The 19,225-nt window shown below is 38.3% G+C and overlaps 1 protein-coding gene across 3 annotated transcripts in view; it reads right to left on the bottom strand.

The window, feature by feature from the left end:
- MFSD14B (major facilitator superfamily domain containing 14B) overlaps positions 1–19,225 on the bottom strand; it is a 50,217-nt gene that overhangs the window by 12,921 nt on the left and 18,071 nt on the right. For all 3 annotated transcript variants that reach the window (XM_032772352.2, XM_032772353.2, XM_075067203.1), the window contains 6 exons: positions 18,415–18,510; positions 13,729–13,791; positions 11,324–11,451; positions 10,059–10,173; positions 5,355–5,573; positions 3,969–4,082 (listed from right to left, as the gene is read on the bottom strand). In XM_032772352.2, the coding sequence (XP_032628243.1) occupies positions 3,969–4,082; positions 5,355–5,573; positions 10,059–10,173; positions 11,324–11,451; positions 13,729–13,791; positions 18,415–18,510 (735 nt within the window). The remainder of the gene's footprint in view (positions 1–3,968; positions 4,083–5,354; positions 5,574–10,058; positions 10,174–11,323; positions 11,452–13,728; positions 13,792–18,414; positions 18,511–19,225) is intronic.

Raw genomic sequence — 19,225 nt, 5'->3', positions numbered from 1 at the left:
TTTTTCATGGCCAGCAGTTTTAATTAAAACTGTTTTTTCACCAATACCGGTTACCATTCTGTTGCTCAGGAAATCGAATGTGATTGGTGTTTCGTCTATATTTGTGACAGTTCAAATGCATATTTCTTTCAATATTTTATAACAAACCTTTGGAAAGATTGGATTTTTAATTCCAGATGTCTAGGCAGCTTTTGCACTATCTTTGTTCGCTGACAAAGACAGACCATGACGCTTCATGGAGCGAACACACCAATCACTGATGCAACAAACGCTGACTGCTTTACTGTCTTGTATTTGTCGTCTTTCGACATTTGCAGAGCACGCAGATGAATTCCAGTTCTAGCGACAATATACCCATTTTGTCGACACTCAACAACCCAGTTACTGAGATCTTTATCTCAGGAAATGAAGTGCACCTCAGACATTTTTTTCTTGCTTTTTGGCATGTCTTTTACTGGTGTTTTATTTTTTCGTCATTCTCTTATTTGCTTCTAATTGATACAGAATTCACGAGCAGCAGTGCGATTATTGTTTGCTTCTGCATATTCAACAACTAAGTTTGAACGCTGCATAAGACCTTTTTCTTTCATTGTTCATTTTAAATACTAGTATGAGAACAGATCATTATTATTATTATAGTTATAGATTCTGTAGGACTTTATATGGGAATGTCACCTGCTTTATCACTGTCAAATTATTACTGTTCTTGGTTTATTTTAAAGCAGACCTGTAGATTGGCATGTCTGTAGGGATAACAGGTTATTTCAATTTTATTAGAGATTCCATTGATTCTGAACGCTGTATTTTCATATTGGCTTGAGACTTATGAGGTCCGTTTCAAGCCAATCTAAAGTCAATCCACTAAACAAAGCCTTTGCAATTTTAAAAGGCTGCAGTATTGACATCAATAAATAGGTTGGAAAACTTTGGCTCCTGGACTGCCAGGGTAAGCCACTGGCGGGACGTTTTGTTTACCTGGAGCGTCTGCAGGCCTGGAGCCTCTCAGCTCTCTGTGGCCGCAGTTCACTGTTCCCAGCCAATGGGAACTGCAGGAAATTCACAGATATTTGTAAAGATACAACAGTTAAACATTTCCTTTAATTTTAGCACAGTATAGCCATATAATCAACACAAAACAAAGGACAGTAAAATGTTATGATTTGGTTGTGTGTGAATTTATTCTCATAAGAGGTATTGATAGCTCTGGAAACAAAGCTCTAGCCACATGTCGCAGCTTGAGCTCCTCTCAACTAGAGATCACCTCTATGGGCTGAGACACACAATTGAGTTATCTTTCTAATGAGACTGCCAATTAGTGCCATTTGTGATGGTTTTTATGGCATGGGCACTTGTCTACTAGCAAATTGACTCAGACCACTAACTCATCTCACATAAGTCAAAATAATTTCACATTTAGATTCTGATCTCCATAATCCTGGGTGAATTTTAAACCTGTGGCAGAAACCTATTACCAACTCAACTCCATCCATCCTGCCTCCTAAAATCCTTACCACCTTTGACTCATTCATGGTCTTCAGTCTGCTTCCCCTCTGCCTCCAAGTACTCCTGCTTCCTGTTATCTTTAAGAAATCCTCACTTGACCCCACTTTTATCTCATCTCCCTTTCCCTTCCCTCTATATCCAAGCTCCTGAGCAGACTATTCTCTGTTCCTTACCAATTTCTCCTCCAGCTCTGTCCTCAATCAAATCTGGCTTTATCCTTCCCACCATGGCAGTTCCCACACTAAAAGGCAACAATGACTTCTCCAAGTTTCAAGAGTCACTTTACACTGATTCTCCTTCATTCATTTAATTTAATCAGTGAAGCACTTCTTGAGACTATCTTTTCCATGGATTTCTGTGACTGGATTCTCTTCGTACTTTGCTGACTGCTCCTCTGTTACCCCGAATGGATCCTTTTGCTGCTTCCTCCGCCTCTGCACAGTTCTGTCCTCTGGGGCATTTTGTGTTGCCTCCACACCTTGCAACATAATTAAGTTTTTGTCATGGATATTTTTAGCAAAAGTCAGGGACAGGTCACAGGTAATGAAAATTCATGGAAACTGATCTGTCCCTGACTTTCACTAAAAATACCCAAGACAAGATGGGTAGACGAGGGGGAGCTGGGAGCTCCGGGGTCCCACCGCTGCGGCTACAAGCTGCCAGGTCCCCCTGCCACCCACAGCATCTGGGAGCGCCAAGGGTCCCTCTTGCTGCTCGTGGTGGCGGGGATCCCCTCTGCCGCCAACAGTAGCTAGTGGTGGCGGGGGACCGTCTTGTTACCCACAGGGGCTGGGAGTTCTGTGAACCCCCCTGCCGCAAGCGGTGCATGGGAGGAGCAGTGGGGATCCTGCCCTCTGCCTGGGGCAGCCATGAGCAGCAGAGATTCCCTCTGCTGCAGGGTCCCCTGCCACTTAGGGTAGTGGGGAGTGTTGCGGGCACACCTTGCTGCCCACGGCAGCCTTGAGTAATGGGGATTCCCTCCTACCACCGGGTCCCCCTGTCACCCAGAACGGTGCGGAGTGACATGGGTCCCCCTCTGACGCTCACAGTGGTGGGAGCAGTGGGAGTTCCCCCAGCTGCCAGGTTCGCACGTGGCGGTGGGGGTCCCCCTTTCCGCCAGCGGAGGTGGGGAGCAGCAGGAATTCCCTCTGCTGCAGGGTCCCCCCTGCCACCCACGGCGGTGGGGAACGGTGGATCCCCCCCATCACCCATGGGGGCTGGGAGCAGCAGGGGGAGCTGCAGAGTTTGTGACTTCCGCGACCTCAGTGACTAAATCGCAGCCTTACCCATCATCTGCCCACCATTCTCACTTTATTACTCCCTTTATCATCTCCATTTAATACCACTCCCTACGCTTCCAACATCTTTCTTCTTATGCATTACACTCACTCTCACACACCTCTGTGACTTAAAATTTCATTTTACCTCACTTTTCATCACTGACCACCACTTTTATGTTGAGTGCAGGAGTAAATGGCATAGAAGTATCATAATATCACTCACTTTCTTTTTATGTTCTATCATCCATAATTTCTCTACCCTGTTGTCTATCAAATGCAAGAACATTTGACAAACTGCTTATAAATGCACACGATTACATTCACTTTACAGAAAGGGTGCTTGGCATTCATATTAAATGGACACGATTAGGAAAACCCACGGAATTATGTTGCATGTTTAAGATTTCAGATTTGTGGAAAAAAGCACACTTGAAAGAAACAGACTGATTATTCTTAAGTGTATAATTGAGTTGTGAACTTTTATCTAATGCACTATAAAAAGTCATTGTGCTATATAAAGATTAATAATCATTTCCCTGACTCACCTAGTCCAATTGACTATGTTCTCATATTTTCAGTGCTTTCAGCTTTAAAAGAAAATCTCTGTTCTTGCTGTTTCTCTACTGAAAAGTAAACTTATACTGAGAGGCAGGCTAGAATATTCAGCCACCCCCAAGCAGCTATGCACAACACTAGGAACATAAATGCACTTTAAGAATAGGATCTTTTATTACCCAAAGAGGAGGGGAAAAGTAACAAAGGAGGAGCAATTCTAGCACAAATTTAGCTTCTTTTCATTAAAAACAGTGCTACTCTAGAAGCAAATACAGTAAGCACTGGTTCAATATTAAATTAAAACTAAACTTCAGTAAGACCTTTCCAGCACTACTTCAGAATTAGGCCATGCACTTGAGAAGTTTAGGGGAAAAAAAGTCTTTAGATCACTGAAACCTACAAAAAGTTTTAGCAATAGTTTTACAATAACAGCAAGAATACTTTCCCTCAAGGAAATCTTGTAATTGTTGTATACGAAGTACAATGGTTTCATAGTTTAGATACATATGGTGCTTTAAAGACATAGTTCCCCAAATGGAATATAAATCTAGAAACAGAACTCTGGCAATCCTGATTGAAATGTATCTTGACAGACTCTGAAAACATGACATGCATTCTTCAGTTACTTACCTGTCGCAAATAGAGAAAAAAGCTAGAATACTGGCCAGCCTCAGGCAGGTAGGACAGAAATACTGTGATACAGATCAGGACGACTGTGGAATCTTTCCCAACTTTCCTCAAGGACTATCACAAAGAGAAGAGAAGGAAACATGAGCCATACTGAACTACTCTGAAAACTCTTTGTACAAAGGGATAAAAATAGTAGTTCCCTTAAATGTTCCATTACTAATCCCAAGTGAATGAAATTCTATGGAACAGTTAAAGGGTCACTATTACAGTAAAAGTTATTTAAAAGCAGGTTTCGTTACTTGTCTAACATATCACGAAAGAATTTTAACTTAATTCTGATCATTTGTTTGCTTACTTTACACTTCACTCACCACGGACAACAGGAACAGGCTAGTTAAGAGTCACTTTGTCATCCTGCACTAGTATAATATTGCAATGGCTAAGGGAAGGGACTGGCAAAGAAACAGTTAATGTAAATTTAAAAGATCTTCCTTAAATTAAAATATTATGAAAATATTCCCATTATTAGTTTTTCATATAGCCTAATATAAATTTTGGGTCTTTCCATCCATGTTGTCCATTAAATTTAGACACAGAATCAGACTATCAAACCTTAAAGCTAGTTAATCACACATACACGTTATTACTACCTTTACGAATTACTCGAAGTTTAAGCATTTACCACGTGAACCCCATTAAAGGGACTACTGCTAGTGATCAGCACAGATTCTACTTACTATTCTGTACTATTCAACTTGCCGTATCACAAAAGTACTCCTATTTCTTGTATCTTTCTTATACTTGTTCATTTCTGATAATACTGTATCATATTTTGAAAAACTATTAATAAATTGTGGAAACCAAGTCCCTTTGCTGCAGTTTTTCCAAGCATATCATTCATCTCTCAACATTTATAATGCAGTTTCTTTAGAGCAACTCCAGCAGGGTGATTTCATTAAGAACAATTCACTTTTTAAAACATCAGTGTATGAATTCACCTATAGAAATCAGCATCTTATGAAAGCAAAAAGCATACAATTAGTGTAAAAAGGTTGCGTTGATTTATTTTTTAAAGTGAGTACACAGCAACATAAGAATTCAAAAAACTTTCCTTTCCATAACAATGTGTTAAATGAGTCCAGAGGGTGGAGTGTTTCCTTAAGATTTTCTACCTCTACCATACTACCAGTATATGTAACAGCTTCCAAATGCATGAATATCCAACATGATTATTTTCATTATAGTTTACACCTCTTTTGCAAAAGAGGTGTAAAGATTAATGTGTATTAGGTTAGTGACTAATTTACCAATACAATTAAATTATTCTTGTGATTAAAAAAAGATTTAATAACTATTTTAAAATATTCATAAAAATATGTATCTTACTGCAAAGGGATCTGCTTGTTCCCAAGATATAGGGGTTCCCCATGAAGCAGGTCTCATTTTTTCAGGTAGAGATTCTGGTACAGCTAATAGGATGAAACAGATATCCAGGACAGCCACCACTGTGGCCACTAGTACTACAAGGTTATCTCCTTTGCTGGCAGATATGTATGCTCCAATGGCAGGACTAGTTACCAAACTTGCTGCAAAGGTGGCAGAAACCTAAGCAGAAAAAAAATTTTATAAGTTAATTTGATTTCACTACTACAGCATACAATTAAGATTAATAAAGGAATTTCCAATGGTTTTGAAAATACAGGTACTTCATTTAAAAAAAAATTATAGCTGGCCAGAAAATGGGTAGGAAAAAAAGAATGAAAACCTCCATTTTCTACAACCAAAACCTGGAAAGTTTCCAGTTGAAAACTTCAATTTTCATCCAAAAATTCAGTTTTCCAATGGAAAAAAAAATCAGAAGTTTTCAAGGAAGGTAGACACTTTACACAGGAGTTCTAATTTAACTGAAAACACAATGGAAAAAAATTGAGCCAGCCCTAGTCAATATGCACAACTTAAACTGCTTTAAACTTTTTGAAATCAAGCATCCACATTTTGGGATAACTGTGATATCAGAATGTGTTATGCAAGGCCTTGTCTACACTCAGAACTTGTGCTCTTTGTACAGCAGGACTACAAGCGCATCAGTGTAAGCACTAGACAAACAGGGCTCAGGTACTTTCATCATTTTATGAAAATTTGTTCATGGCTGATAGCACTTAATGGTGTACATGCACCAGCGCTAAAAGATGGGTACCAATTTCTCTAGTGCAAGCACACCCTAACTTATAAACGCAGTAGTTTATATATCTGATTCAAATCCTAAATTAACAAAGTTCATTATTTTAGGCTTACAGTATGTTTACAGTAAAAGTAGTGTTTTTCTTATGCCAATTAAGGGATTTCTTCTGATTAAAAGTTCTCAGTTATGATATTTAACACCAGGCTGCTTACTCTGTGGCAAGCTGAACCCACAATAAAACCCCCTTTATTTCTGTGGCAAACTGGTAGTTCTTTGGCAGGCACAAGAACACTCAAAAATTGAAGTTTTCCTTCAATAAAATATGAAAATGAATACAACTAATACCTTGTGTTGTGTTAATACAAATTCTAGAGCATACTGAAAATGAGGCATTGTATAACTGAATTTAACATAACTGTAGAAGCTGGTGGAGGGGGAAGGTGAAGACCTGGAAGTTTTGAGAGCTGGGCACTCAGGAAGACAATGCATAGTAGTTATATTCAGAATTGTTACTGTTATAACCATGAGGGCTAGAAACTTAATTTTACATATTCTGGAGGTCACAGAAACATAAAAAACAGAACTTGCCACACTTATGTACAGTAATAAGATTGATTAGAAAAATGCATTATCCTACTGGAACAATTTCTCATCTTAGATTCTATTCCTTTCTAGAAAATTGTATTGAGGACTTCTAAAAGGGTTTTATTTTATTTTTTTGAAGGCCTAAGAAAGGGAAATGATCCCTGACTTATAGCTACATCACATATATTTGCGTAATAGTAGTAGTCCTTTTCAACTACGATTAATAAAATGAGCCAGGAAAGAACCATCAACTTTCTAATCTATTATTTTCTCTCTTTCATTACGCCTGCGCTGACTTTACAGCTAAGTCTTCTGCTCCCATCACTGCCAGGTGGACACTTGAGCATTTTTATTCCTGGGACGTCCCGTTTGGTCTTTCTAGCTGATCTTTTAACAGCTGAAAAGTAAGAGAATATGGTACAACATGCCAGGGACTAGAGTCCTGAACTAATATTAACCTTGGAAGAGACCCTTTTAGTGTAGGGATGAAGGGAGAAATGATTCAGTTTGAAGGCCCCTTACACTCACCTCCAATCTTGAGCTATGCAAGTAGCTACCTACATTGGTAGCTTTGAAGGAAATCAGACAAATTTTCTCTGCTCAGATTCAACTGGTAGAGAGCAGCTGTCTCCAAGTAGCTAAAATAGTTTAAATTCTAGTTGACCAGAAAAGGCTATTGCAAATAAAGTACTAGAAGGCTTCTTGTTGTTTGAGAAAGATGACGACAACACTTGTGGCCAACAGCTACATGACCTAAACCCATCTTTAAGGCATATATCATAATGCAGAGATGCAAATAATTGAAAAGAGGTGTCTACCTGCCAAATATATCAAGCTCTAAACTGTTTGCATTCAATTCAGTATACTAACACAATTTATCTATACAGTTGAATTTCCTGCTCAAGCCATTCACTTTTATCCAATGTCCAAACCACTGAACAGAACTACTTTTGCTATGATTCCTACTTTCTTCGAACTTTATGCCAAAGTACTGAGAAGACACTTTGTGACATTTTTAAGGAAGTTACTGTTTTTCAGAAGCAGAAGTATATTATTATTATTATTCAAGGATTTCCTAATGCAAATACATTAATAAAGTAACAGGAAATAGGTGCTCAGCCCCTGTACATCTCTGCTCCAATGAGTTACTGTTGCCAAAGAATTAAGCAGCAGCTAATGTTCACTTTCAGTTTTAAGAGAGTTACACACTGTTAACCAGACAAGAGAGGGATTGTTGATGATGTGCCCTCAGAAGAGGTTCCCTATTAAAAGGGAGAATAGGAAAATGATTCATTTAAAAAGATTAAGGAAACATACATTTTATCCCCCAAAATAAGCTGCAATGGAAGTTTCCCAGTCAGACCATTCCGTTAGGTCACAAACAGAGACAGACATATTACAAGGTGCTGCACCACATGAACATGGATTATACTAGCACTGTCTGGAAGAAAGGCCAATGTTGCCTCCAAAAACAGACTCAATAGCTCAAAGCAGCTAATTGATGGGGGGGGGGGGGGGGTAGGAGGAATAATGCAATTTATGGAAGTAGTATTTCTGTAGCTACTTATGCTCTTGAATTCCATGCCAGTTCAATTACTCAAAAAAGACTCTGAACTTACCCTACACCACCTCCATTCCTGAATATTTTTTTTTTAAATACATGTACAGTTTCTACTGAACAAATGTGAGGAGGGCAGAGAAATTTTCTTCGTTTAATCATTAAGGTTCTGCTAACAGCGGAAATTACTAGAACATTTCTGATAGATCTGTGGCTTTGCCAGACAGCAACACCAAATTAAACAGAAGCAACACTATACCTCAGCCAGCAGACAAAAATAGAAATACTCTCGAAGAGCCACCCATCCTCCAACTAAACCTCAAACAAGTGGCTTTTACAGCATTCTAAAAAAGTAATCAAATTCAGGCTATTTAAGACCAAGGCAGAAACAAGTTCCAGAATTTGAGGACCCTCAGAAAGATCACCTGGTCCGCACTCACTCTCTCTCTCAAAAAAAAACAAACAAAAAAAACCAAAGGCCATCCGGCTTGAGTCCATCCATTGACTGCAGCTGTAGCAGCGTCATGTCATTAAGCTCTTGATCTACACTCTTGTCTAACTCCAAAATAAGCAGTCTCATTTCACAAGGGAGACTGAATCAAAGCACCTTTCCCTCCTTCTCAAAAAGGCAAAACTCACTCATTGGCTCAAGTGGCACATGATGTTATCCTGAGCAAGACACTTATTAGGAATCTCAATGAGAGACGCTGGCAGCATCACAATGAAATGGAGAAGAAATTGGTCATGCTCCTGCCCAAGCCACTAGGAATGGGCCCACTGAAAGCTGGATCAGCCTGAAGATTCTTGGCACAGGCACTTGCCTAAATGCGTAAGAGGAAGCCTACACTTGGATGCCAAAGCTCCCTTTACACCAGGGAAGAGGATAAACATGGTTAGTCCATGTTTCTATTAAAAATAGAAAAGACAATTATGTCACTGCATGATGCATACAGTAAGAATTAAGTTTACAGAAACAAAGAAAAATCAACTTGTTTTATACAATTAATAGAGATACCTCATGGTTATGTTAGCCTGCAAAGTTCACTGCAGACATGCGGCTTAGATAGTTTTTACACAGCAAGTTCATGCATTAAATTCTTTTGGTACAGTTCCCATAAAAAGCTTCATGAAAGCAAAGTTAAGATTGAGCAGTCACGTCAGTAATTAAAGGGTAAAAATCCTTCTAAGAATGTTGTACTTAGTAAAAACAGTTGCCAAGAAATTCAGAGTCAATGTTAACCTTTCAAGCATTAACTTAGTTAGTGAGTTGCTGAGCATTAAAGAAGGGACAATTATTTAGAGATACTTCTAGGAGGAAGCACTATCAACTATTTACCTATAAGTCATATACATACATACTCCCTATACTGTAGTATCTGAGTGCCTCACAACCTTTAATAGATTCATCCTCAGAACACCCCTGTTGAGACGAGTATGATCTTTCTACACAAGGGGCAAAAAGGCTAATTGACTTGCTCAAAGTCACTGAGGAAGCTGATGGACCTGAACAGAGATCTTCCAAGTCTATGCTAGTCTAACCACTGTATCACTCTTCACCCTGTAGTAAAAGGGCTGATTCAAATATTTCAAATTTTAACGTCACAAGGTATGGATCAAGAAACTCATTTTCTACATATAATTAAACACAAGTTTTCTTCTTGATACAATCTCCCTCAAGGGCCATAGGTTAGAAATCAGTGCCCTAAACAGCTCTACTGATAATGCTTTAGTATACAAGAATTTAAAATTTTTATATACATCTTACCAGTCCATAGGCAGTACTTCTCTCATGTTCTTGTGTTATGTCTGCTACATACGCAAATATTACAGAGAAGGTAACAGAAAAGATTCCAGATACTGAAATCATAGCAAAATACCACCTAAAAAGTCAAAAAGACAATTAGAAAATACCCTCTATTTATCTTCTACTACAAAAAACACGCTGTTTACGCCATGAAAATATTTGTTAATATTTAGTCTAGAACTTATATATAATTTAAAACACAAGTATCCATAATCGGTCTGTAGATTAACCACATATATTGTAAAATAAGTGCCAACAAAGCTGTCAAACATCAAAATATATTGATCTAATGAAAACAGCAGCATTTTCTTTTTCTAGAGAATTATGAAAAGAAACTCCCAATTTCTGACTGACCTCTAATGAAGGATAATGATTCCCATAAAGTTATCAAACTGTCAAGGAAAAGAGCAATATAGGCTATGATGAATTTCAGTTGTGAAGTAGAACTGAAAATTTAACAATCCACAGTTGCTCTAAAGTGGAAAAGTTTTTCTGAAAACAAGCTACTCTGGAGACACCTTTCAGCGAGTTAGTGGTAGTTAATCCCCATGTATTAAAGTTACAGACACTTTCAAAATCGAGAGCATGATTTCAGGCTCCAAGACAGTCAGCAGGTGTAGAAAGTTCTCTTAATATCTTTGCTTCCCCAAAATACAGCAAATAAAGGGAAAGGGAAAACAAGGCAATACAGTCAAAATGTCAGAGCTCTATAATCAGATGCAAAAAATGTTCTGCATTTTATATTTCACTCTATTATTCACCCATTTAGAACTGCTACCATGAGACATTTACTTGGCTTGTAAAGTATATTTAGTATGTTGGTTATTAGTACATCTCCATAGACGTCTTAGAAAGAAAGAAAGAATGTAGTAGAGTATAGTGTTGAAAATTGTGTAGTGCAGTTATGTAATGCATTCTAAGCATTTTTAGCAATTACTGCTAGATGTATGTGTGTGTGTGTGTGTGTGTGTGTGTGTGTGTGTGTGTGTGTGTGTGTGTGTGTGTGTACACGTACACATAGTCACTAAATCAGTTTACAGGAAATATTACTTCTTTAACACCCCTATACACAAAATCAATGTTTAGAACATGAACAAAGAAGTGCCAGGATGATTTAATCACATCTTGAGAAGTAAATCATTTTCTTCTTCCCTAATCATGCTTCTTTTCCAAACACAAATCTGCCTGCAATTGAGTTCACCACAGCCCCCTGCTGTACCACTTACCATGGACTTATCCTCATTAATGGAATTGGGACACAAGTGAAGAAAACTGTAACAAGAAGAAAAGACTTTCTTCCCCACACATCAGAGAGAGCACCTATTAATGGAGCACTCATAAAGGATAAAAAACCCTGTAAGAGAAAAGAAAAGGTGATTTGTAAATGCATTTTGAGGCATAAAAAGGTTTTTTTTAAAACTACAATTTAAATGGAACTGACTGAATTTGTGTTTTGATTCATAGCTGTTGTAGGTAATTTCACAGCTACTGATCAAGTGTTTTAGGTTTTATTTAATTTATAAGACAGGGATATAAACCTTCAACAAAACCTACATAAAAATAAAGCTTATTGCAGCTACAGACACTTATAAAACTATATTCTTCCACTAACTCTTCACAACTCAATTATTCAATTCTTTGTGCAGCTATAACAAGGTTGGTCTAGCGCTTGGAACTGGTTAGGCAACAGAACAACCTTTTCCCTGGCTTTGTACCAACCTTTATTATTTGCTAGGTGCTTAAACCCCTCAGCTATTTCAGACTAACTGATATTCTAGCTAGGATTCCTTCACTTTACACACAATTGGGTAAAATATCAAATACTTGACAAAGGCCTCAGATATACAAACACAGGATTAGCACCTTTGCAACTATCAATAAACCCTTGATACAGAAAAAATCTATAGTACTTAATGTGATTCATTTTCTTCTAATGTTATTTAATTTGGGGAAAATATCCTGGAGTAGGGAGAAAGCACAACAACTAAGAACTCCAGTTTTCGTTTAGTTCTCATTCAAAACAGTTTAATTTCACTATAAAAACCACATAGGACTAATTTCCTCTTTTGGTTTCTTTGAGATGTCACAGGACAGAAGTGGTGGGTTTACTTTTTGAAACACGGCCAATCTGTATTTTGCTACTTGATGTTTTCTGTAGCAGAATACGTTAACAGAATTATGTTTTGTATTTGTATTTTTTTCTTTGTGAATTGTTTTGTGTTTTTCTGGGTCTTTTTAAACAAAGGGTAGCGTGTCAGTGCTTTTAGGTCCAAGCATGATTCAATCAATTATATCTTAATTGCGGAAATCCGAATGCACTCTGATACTTTAGAAAGTCTACGATTCTATCAATTCAAAAACATGTAATGGAGTTATGGGCATGTGAGAAGTTAGTGTTTGCAAATGGAAAAACTAAACATTTCAGCATTCTAAAAGAACAAGTGAAAAACTGGATGCTCAAATCTAGAGACAGAAAATCCTGTAGCCACCTTCGACACCAAGAATTAGATTCATTCATGGAAAGTAAGTCCCTCAATGGCTATTAGTAGGGCCCTATCAAATTCCTAGGCGTGAAAAACACATCATGGATCATGAAATCTGGTCTTTTGTGTACTTTTACACTGTACTATACAGATTTTATGGGGGAGAGATCAGAGTTTCTCAAACTGGGGGTCCCAACCCAAAAAGGGGTTTTGTGTGTATGTGTGTGGTGGGGGGCTACCCAGCTCTGAAGGCAATGCCACTGCCAGCAGCAGTGCAGAAGTAAGGGTGACATTACCACAATAACCTTGCGACCCCCTGCCCCCCCCCCACACACAGCCCCTTTTTGGGTCAGGACCCCTACAGTTACAATGCTGACATTTCAGATCTAAATATCTGAAATCATGAAATTTACCATTTTAAAAATCCTATGACTGTGAAACTGACAAAAATGGACCATGAATTTGGTAGGGCCCTGGCTATTAGCCAAGATGACCAGGGACTCAACCTCAAGCTTTGGGTATCCTCAAGCCTCTGACTGCCAGAAGCTGGGAGTATACAAGAAGGGACAGATCACTCAATAATTGCCCTGTTCTCGTCATTCCTTCTGAATCATCTGGCACTGGCCACTGTCGGAAGACAGGATACTGGGCTAGATGGACCATAGGTCTGACCCAATATGGTGACTCTTGTGTACATTTCTTAAAAAAAAATATGAGATGCCAGTTTACCTGAGACAGAGGAAGTAATGGGGGGGAGAAATGTGAATATCTGTCACATGCTAGCACTGTTTATTAATTCAAGATTTGAAAAATAAGGGCATAGATACTAAGACTGTAAATATTATGAAAATGGTTCTAATCAAGGTTGTTTAACGTACCACCTCTGTTTGCAAAAAAAGGTGTTTAAGTTTCCAGAAAATGCTTCAAATGTTAATTAAAAACACACACAAACACCTTCGAACTGATGCATAAACTTGTAAAAAATATTTACAGATGAGGAAAAAAACTGGTTTAGACATCTATTTCAATTCCAAGCATTCTAGATGTTACAATAAAAAATGAAGTGAAAAAGGTGACTGAAACATGGACATCTTTGTAACTCATAAGCACAAAAAGATTATGTTCAACTGTCTATTTCAGAGTCTTACCTTAACACCCTGAATAAGACCATTCATTAGAAATGTATGCTGAGGAAATGTTTCATGTAAGACCTAAAGAGAAAGAACATGTTAAAATGTAGGTTGTGTGTGAATTAAGAAACAAAAGAAGGGAAAAGAAAAATGACGACAAAAATGTAATCCTCTCACTAACAAGGAGGGGACAAATACAACTTCACCAAGCCTTGTTAAAAGTTTATCTATCAGACTCACAGAAGAACTCTTAGGACTTGTCTACAGGAGTAAACTGGTGTAAAATAAGATATGAATTTAAGCTAATATATTTATAGTCATATAATCCTTGAGCTGTCACCTACTGAAGGATAAAAGTGTTTTTCTTCTATTTAGCTCATGTTGTATGGGAAGGGATTTAAACTACACTGAGGGAAAAAAGACACTCTTATCCTGGAATAAGTGTGCCCAGATAGGGGTTCATACTAGTATACCAGTATAGTTACACCAAAATACTGTAGTACAGTTATATCTGAATAATTGGCCAAAGCACTGCTATATAGGTGAACACGATTTTCAGTCTAATTTGATTATAATTATTCTTATTGGCAGGATGACAAACTATTTGAAAGGATGTTGAAAAATTAGTAACTAAGTGAGAAAAACATCTACAACTGTATAGCGAACTATACTGCAATGAGTACAGAGCCTGTTGGGTCTCTAACAGTTATGCAGATAGAAGCTGTTGCTCTGGGGGGAAAAAAATCTAAGGTTACTAGTATAATTATGCATAAACCAATCATTCTTTACATACCAAGTGGATTTTTGTTATAGTCCCTGATTAAAGCACATTAACAATCACATGCCTGCTCTTGAACTAGTCCAGTAAAGTCTAATGAGATGTGAAGAAATTTGTTAGAATATTACCCGTGAGGCATTTTATCAATTGCTGTAACTTAGCTTTGTCTATTAGAAGGAGACAAGTGTATATAAAAGTTTTATGGATTAGTGATAGGAATAGAACTAGATGTTACTTGTTTAAACCAGCATAATTTTTCCAAGATCTTCACAAAATCTCGAATAAAATGTATCCGTATATTTCTATACCAGGGTTGGCAACATCCATAAAAGTTATTTATATGTATATTGAAAACTACTGATATGAAGAAACATGACACACCAGAAAACAGTATTATGCCACAGTTTATGCAACAATAGCTTTCTTTCTAGAGATAATTTTGCTGATAGGATTATGTTTTTCATGTGTCTCCTCTTTTATTACCATGGCTATCTAAATCAACTTTTCATCAGTTTCTGCTTTTAATTCACAAAACAGAAAATTACGACTCCAGGTGGAGAGGAGGGACAGCAGATCAGCTTTTAAAAAGATCTTAACTTCTTGCAAGTCTCTCGTCATAAAAATAAAGGAAGAAGTCCAGCAAAAGTAGAAATCAAATAATTGTCTTTAAACAGAGTATCTCAGCTTTTTTTCCTATGAAGCCATCAACACTCTGATGGAAGTCCCGGACTTCTGTATCAACTACTTTTCTTATATTTAGTTGGTTTTGGTAGAAAACTGTAGAAAGTAAATTAGATGTTTAAAAAACACCTTGATTTTATTAAATCTATGGGATTCTTTCTAACATAACTCATGGAGGACGGTTGATGACTGAGAGGACTGGAGGTACAAAGTAGCTATCTTTAAAAAAAAGGGGAGGGGGGAGAGAACCCAGAGAATTATAACCAGTCAGCCTAAATTTGGTATCTGGAAAGATACTGGAACAAATTATTAAGCAATCAATTCATAAGTATCTAGAGGATAAGAAGATTATAAAGAATAGCCAGCATAGATTTGTCAGGAAGAAATCATGCCAAACTAATCTCTTTCACTGACAGAATTATTGGCCTACTGGGGAGGCTGTAGACATGATTTATCTTCATTCTAGTAAGGTTTCTGACAGTCCCACACGACATTCTAGAAAGCAAACGAGGCAAACACAATCTAGATGGAATTACTAAAAAGTGGGTGCACAACTAGTTGAAAAACCACTCTCAACAAGCAGTTATCATGGTTTGCTGCAACACAGGGAGGGAATACCTAATAGCATCCAGTAGGGGTCTGCAACTTTCAATATTTTCGTAAATAACTTGAATAATGGAGTAGAGAGTATTCTTATAAAATCTGCAGATGACCCCAAACTGGAAGGTGATGCAAGCACTTTGGAGTACAGGCTTAGAATTCAAAGTGACCTTGAGGAACCGGAGAATTGGTCTGACTTTAACAAAATGAAATTCAATACAGACAAATGCAAGCACTACAACTCGGAAAGAAACGTCAAATTAACAGCTACAAAATGGGGGATTGCCAGTTAGTAGTACAGCAAAAAAAGATCTGGGGGTTATAGTGGATCACAATATGAGTCAACAATGCAGTTGGGAAATGGATAATATTCTGGGATGTATTAATAGGAGTATTGTAAAACATGGGAAGTAACTGTTCCACTCTACTTAGCCTCAATAAGGCCTCAGCTGGAGTTCAGTTTTGGGCACCACACTTTAGGAAAAATGTGAACAAATTGGAGAGAGTCCAGTGGAGAACAACAAACATGAGAAAAAAAATTAGAAAACCTGAACATGAGGAGAGGTTTAAAAAAAAGGGGGAGCGTGTTTAGCCTTGAGAAAAGAAAACTGAGGGAGGGCAATGATAACAGGCTTTAAATATGTTAAGAGCTCTTATAAAGAGGACTGATCAATTATTATCCATGTGCACTGAAGGTAGGACAAGAAGTAATGGGCTTTATTTACAGCAAGGGAATTTTAGGTTAGCTATTAGGAAAAACTAACTATAAAGGGAGTTAAACTCTGGAATAGGCTTCCAAGGGAGGCTGTGGAATCCCCACCATTGGAGGTTATTAAAAATTGTCAGGACAAACAGGTGTCAGGGATGGTCTAGGTCAGTGGGTCTCAAACTTTTTTACTGGCAACCCCTTTCACACAGCAAGCCTCTGAGAGTGACCCCCCCCCCCAATAAATTAAACACTTAAATATATTTAACACCATTATAAATGCTGGAGGAAAAGTGGGGTTTGGGGTGGAGGTTGACAGCTCGCGACCTCCCATGTAATAACCTCACCACCCCCTGAGGGATCCCGATCCCCCAGTTTGAGAACCCCTGGTCTAGGTTTACTTGGTCCTGCCTCAGCACAGGGGGCTGGACTTGATGTCCCATCCAGACATAGGAAGCTTTTTATTGTTAATATCGTTAAAAGTTAATTTAGTTACATTGAGTGTAACGGGACTGGAAACCTAAGTCCTCTATCTAAAGAGCCAACGTAACAAAAATTATCAAATAAAAAGCTTCATTTCACTGTCATACAATATACACCACCACCATTCTTGGGGGGACCCTCCTAGGGAACAAAATAATGTTGGTTTTCATGCCTCTTTGAATCCTGAATCTGTTGAAAGATGACCAAGATGTTATATGGACACTTCAGTGAGAAACAAGACCGAGATACCAGCATATCTTTGTCACTAAGAGGCCGTTTGATAACTCAGAGCATATCTACACTTAAAACACTACAGCGATAGAGCTGCAGCTGCATTGCTGTAGCACTTTAGCGTAGATACTACAGCAGGGGTTCTCAAGTTTTTGTACTGGTGACCCCTTTCACATAGCAAGCCTCTGAGTGCAACCCCCTCCCATATAAATTAAAAACACTTTTTTATACATTTAACACCATTATAAATGCTGGAGGCAAAGCGGGGTTTGAGGTGGAAGCTGGCAGCTCGCAACCCCTTATGTAATAATCTCACAACCCCCTGACAGGTCCCAACTCCCAGTCTGAGAACCCCTGCACTACAGTCACAAAAGGGTTCTCCCATCACTGTAGTTAATCCACCTGCCGGACAGGCAGTAGCTAGGTCACAGGAAGAAATGTTCTATCAACATAGCACTGTCTACAGCAGGGATTAAGTCACAATAGCCACACCACATACCTCAGCATGTGGATTTTTCAGACCCCCTCAGAGACAGTAGTTATGCCACTATAAGTCCTCAGTGTAGACCAGCCCTTAGGCGGTCTTGATATGGAATGAGTTTACATCTCTAACCTGAAGACTCCATATCCTATTGCCAATTCTTTAAATGATCTAGCCATCTGGTGAGTAGCTGCCTTCTGTAAGGGTTAAACCACCTGTAAAATCTATTTCTAACATGAAGATCTTTAATAAATTTTACTGCAAATTTTATGTTGATATAACGAACAGTCCACATTGCAGTAAAAATTATAATCTTCCTTGCCCATAATTAAATGGTTATAACCGGCAAATAATGCATACACTCAAGTCTTTATATTATAAAATAAAGCCTCTGCAGTTAATTTTTTCTTTTAAATACTTTTTGTTCTTATAAAAATGAGGCTCTGACAACACTGACTTAAGATGCAGCACTGTAGGTGCTCTACCAATGAATTTCAGATCAAACTTGCAGTCCCTCTGACAGTCCAGCCGTGGTCCCATTTAGCAGAATACCAACTGTACAAATCATGATGGCTTGATATAAGCAAAGAGAGAGAACTCAAACTGCTTTATTAAGACACTGGGGAATAAAATAAAACTCATTTAAAACCAGAGCCCCCAGACAGCATGAACAGGATCTCCAAAGTAAACAAACTGAGCTGTGACATTATCATAGGGAAAGAGAAACTGATTGGCAATACTTACTTTTAGCATGGGAGTTGTCAATAGTCCCCAGGCAAAGAATTCCAGGAATATGACCACAACAGCATGGTACACACTTGGTCGACCAATACTTTGTTGCTAAAAATAAAGGGGTATTTAAATATGAATAATGGATATCTTTTGAAGTGACTTCTCAATTTACATAACATTTTGAAACAGTAATAAGCTTTCAAGGTGACCTACAATTTAAAAAAACCAAACACTTTAAAGGTGATCTGAATGAGCCAAGTAACCAGGGCAAGAGAAATTGATCACATCAACAAAAAAAACAAAACAAAAAAAAAAACAACACACACCTTCCCTCCCAACCACTCAAGCCACCAGCCATTCCCCATTTGATATGTTGCTTTAGCTTTCCAAACCAAACAGCTATAGCCAGTATGAATGATTTGTGGAGCAGAGTGAGCAGATCCAATAATGAGGTCTAGGGGCAATGCCCTAGGAAGAAGCCAAGCTCCCACCCTCAGAGAAGGGTGAAGCTTCACAGATTTGTCTAAGACAGTGGTTCTCAACCTGCGGTCCAGTTGCCATGGATGCAGCCCATGTGACATCCTCAGGGCCATAGGGGTAGTACTGGATGCGGCCCACATAACATATTGTGGGCTGCGTGGTAAATAGTTTGAGAACCACTGGTCTAAGAGTACTGCCCATGAACCTTCCTCAGGAGTTACTCTTGCATATCTGAAGACCTGCTTCCCCAACTTCCAGCTGATTAGGAGAAACATCTCCCCACTCTTAACCTTCCTCTGAGTCAAGAGAAAAGTTTCTACTACTCTATCCCACCTCCAGTCTC

Source organism: Chelonoidis abingdonii, chromosome 6, assembly GCF_003597395.2.
Source record: "Chelonoidis abingdonii isolate Lonesome George chromosome 6, CheloAbing_2.0, whole genome shotgun sequence".
Lineage (NCBI taxonomy): Eukaryota > Metazoa > Chordata > Testudines > Testudinidae > Chelonoidis > Chelonoidis abingdonii.
The sequence above is the reverse complement of the archived record's forward strand: the minus strand, read 5'-3'. Positions and strand labels throughout refer to the sequence as shown.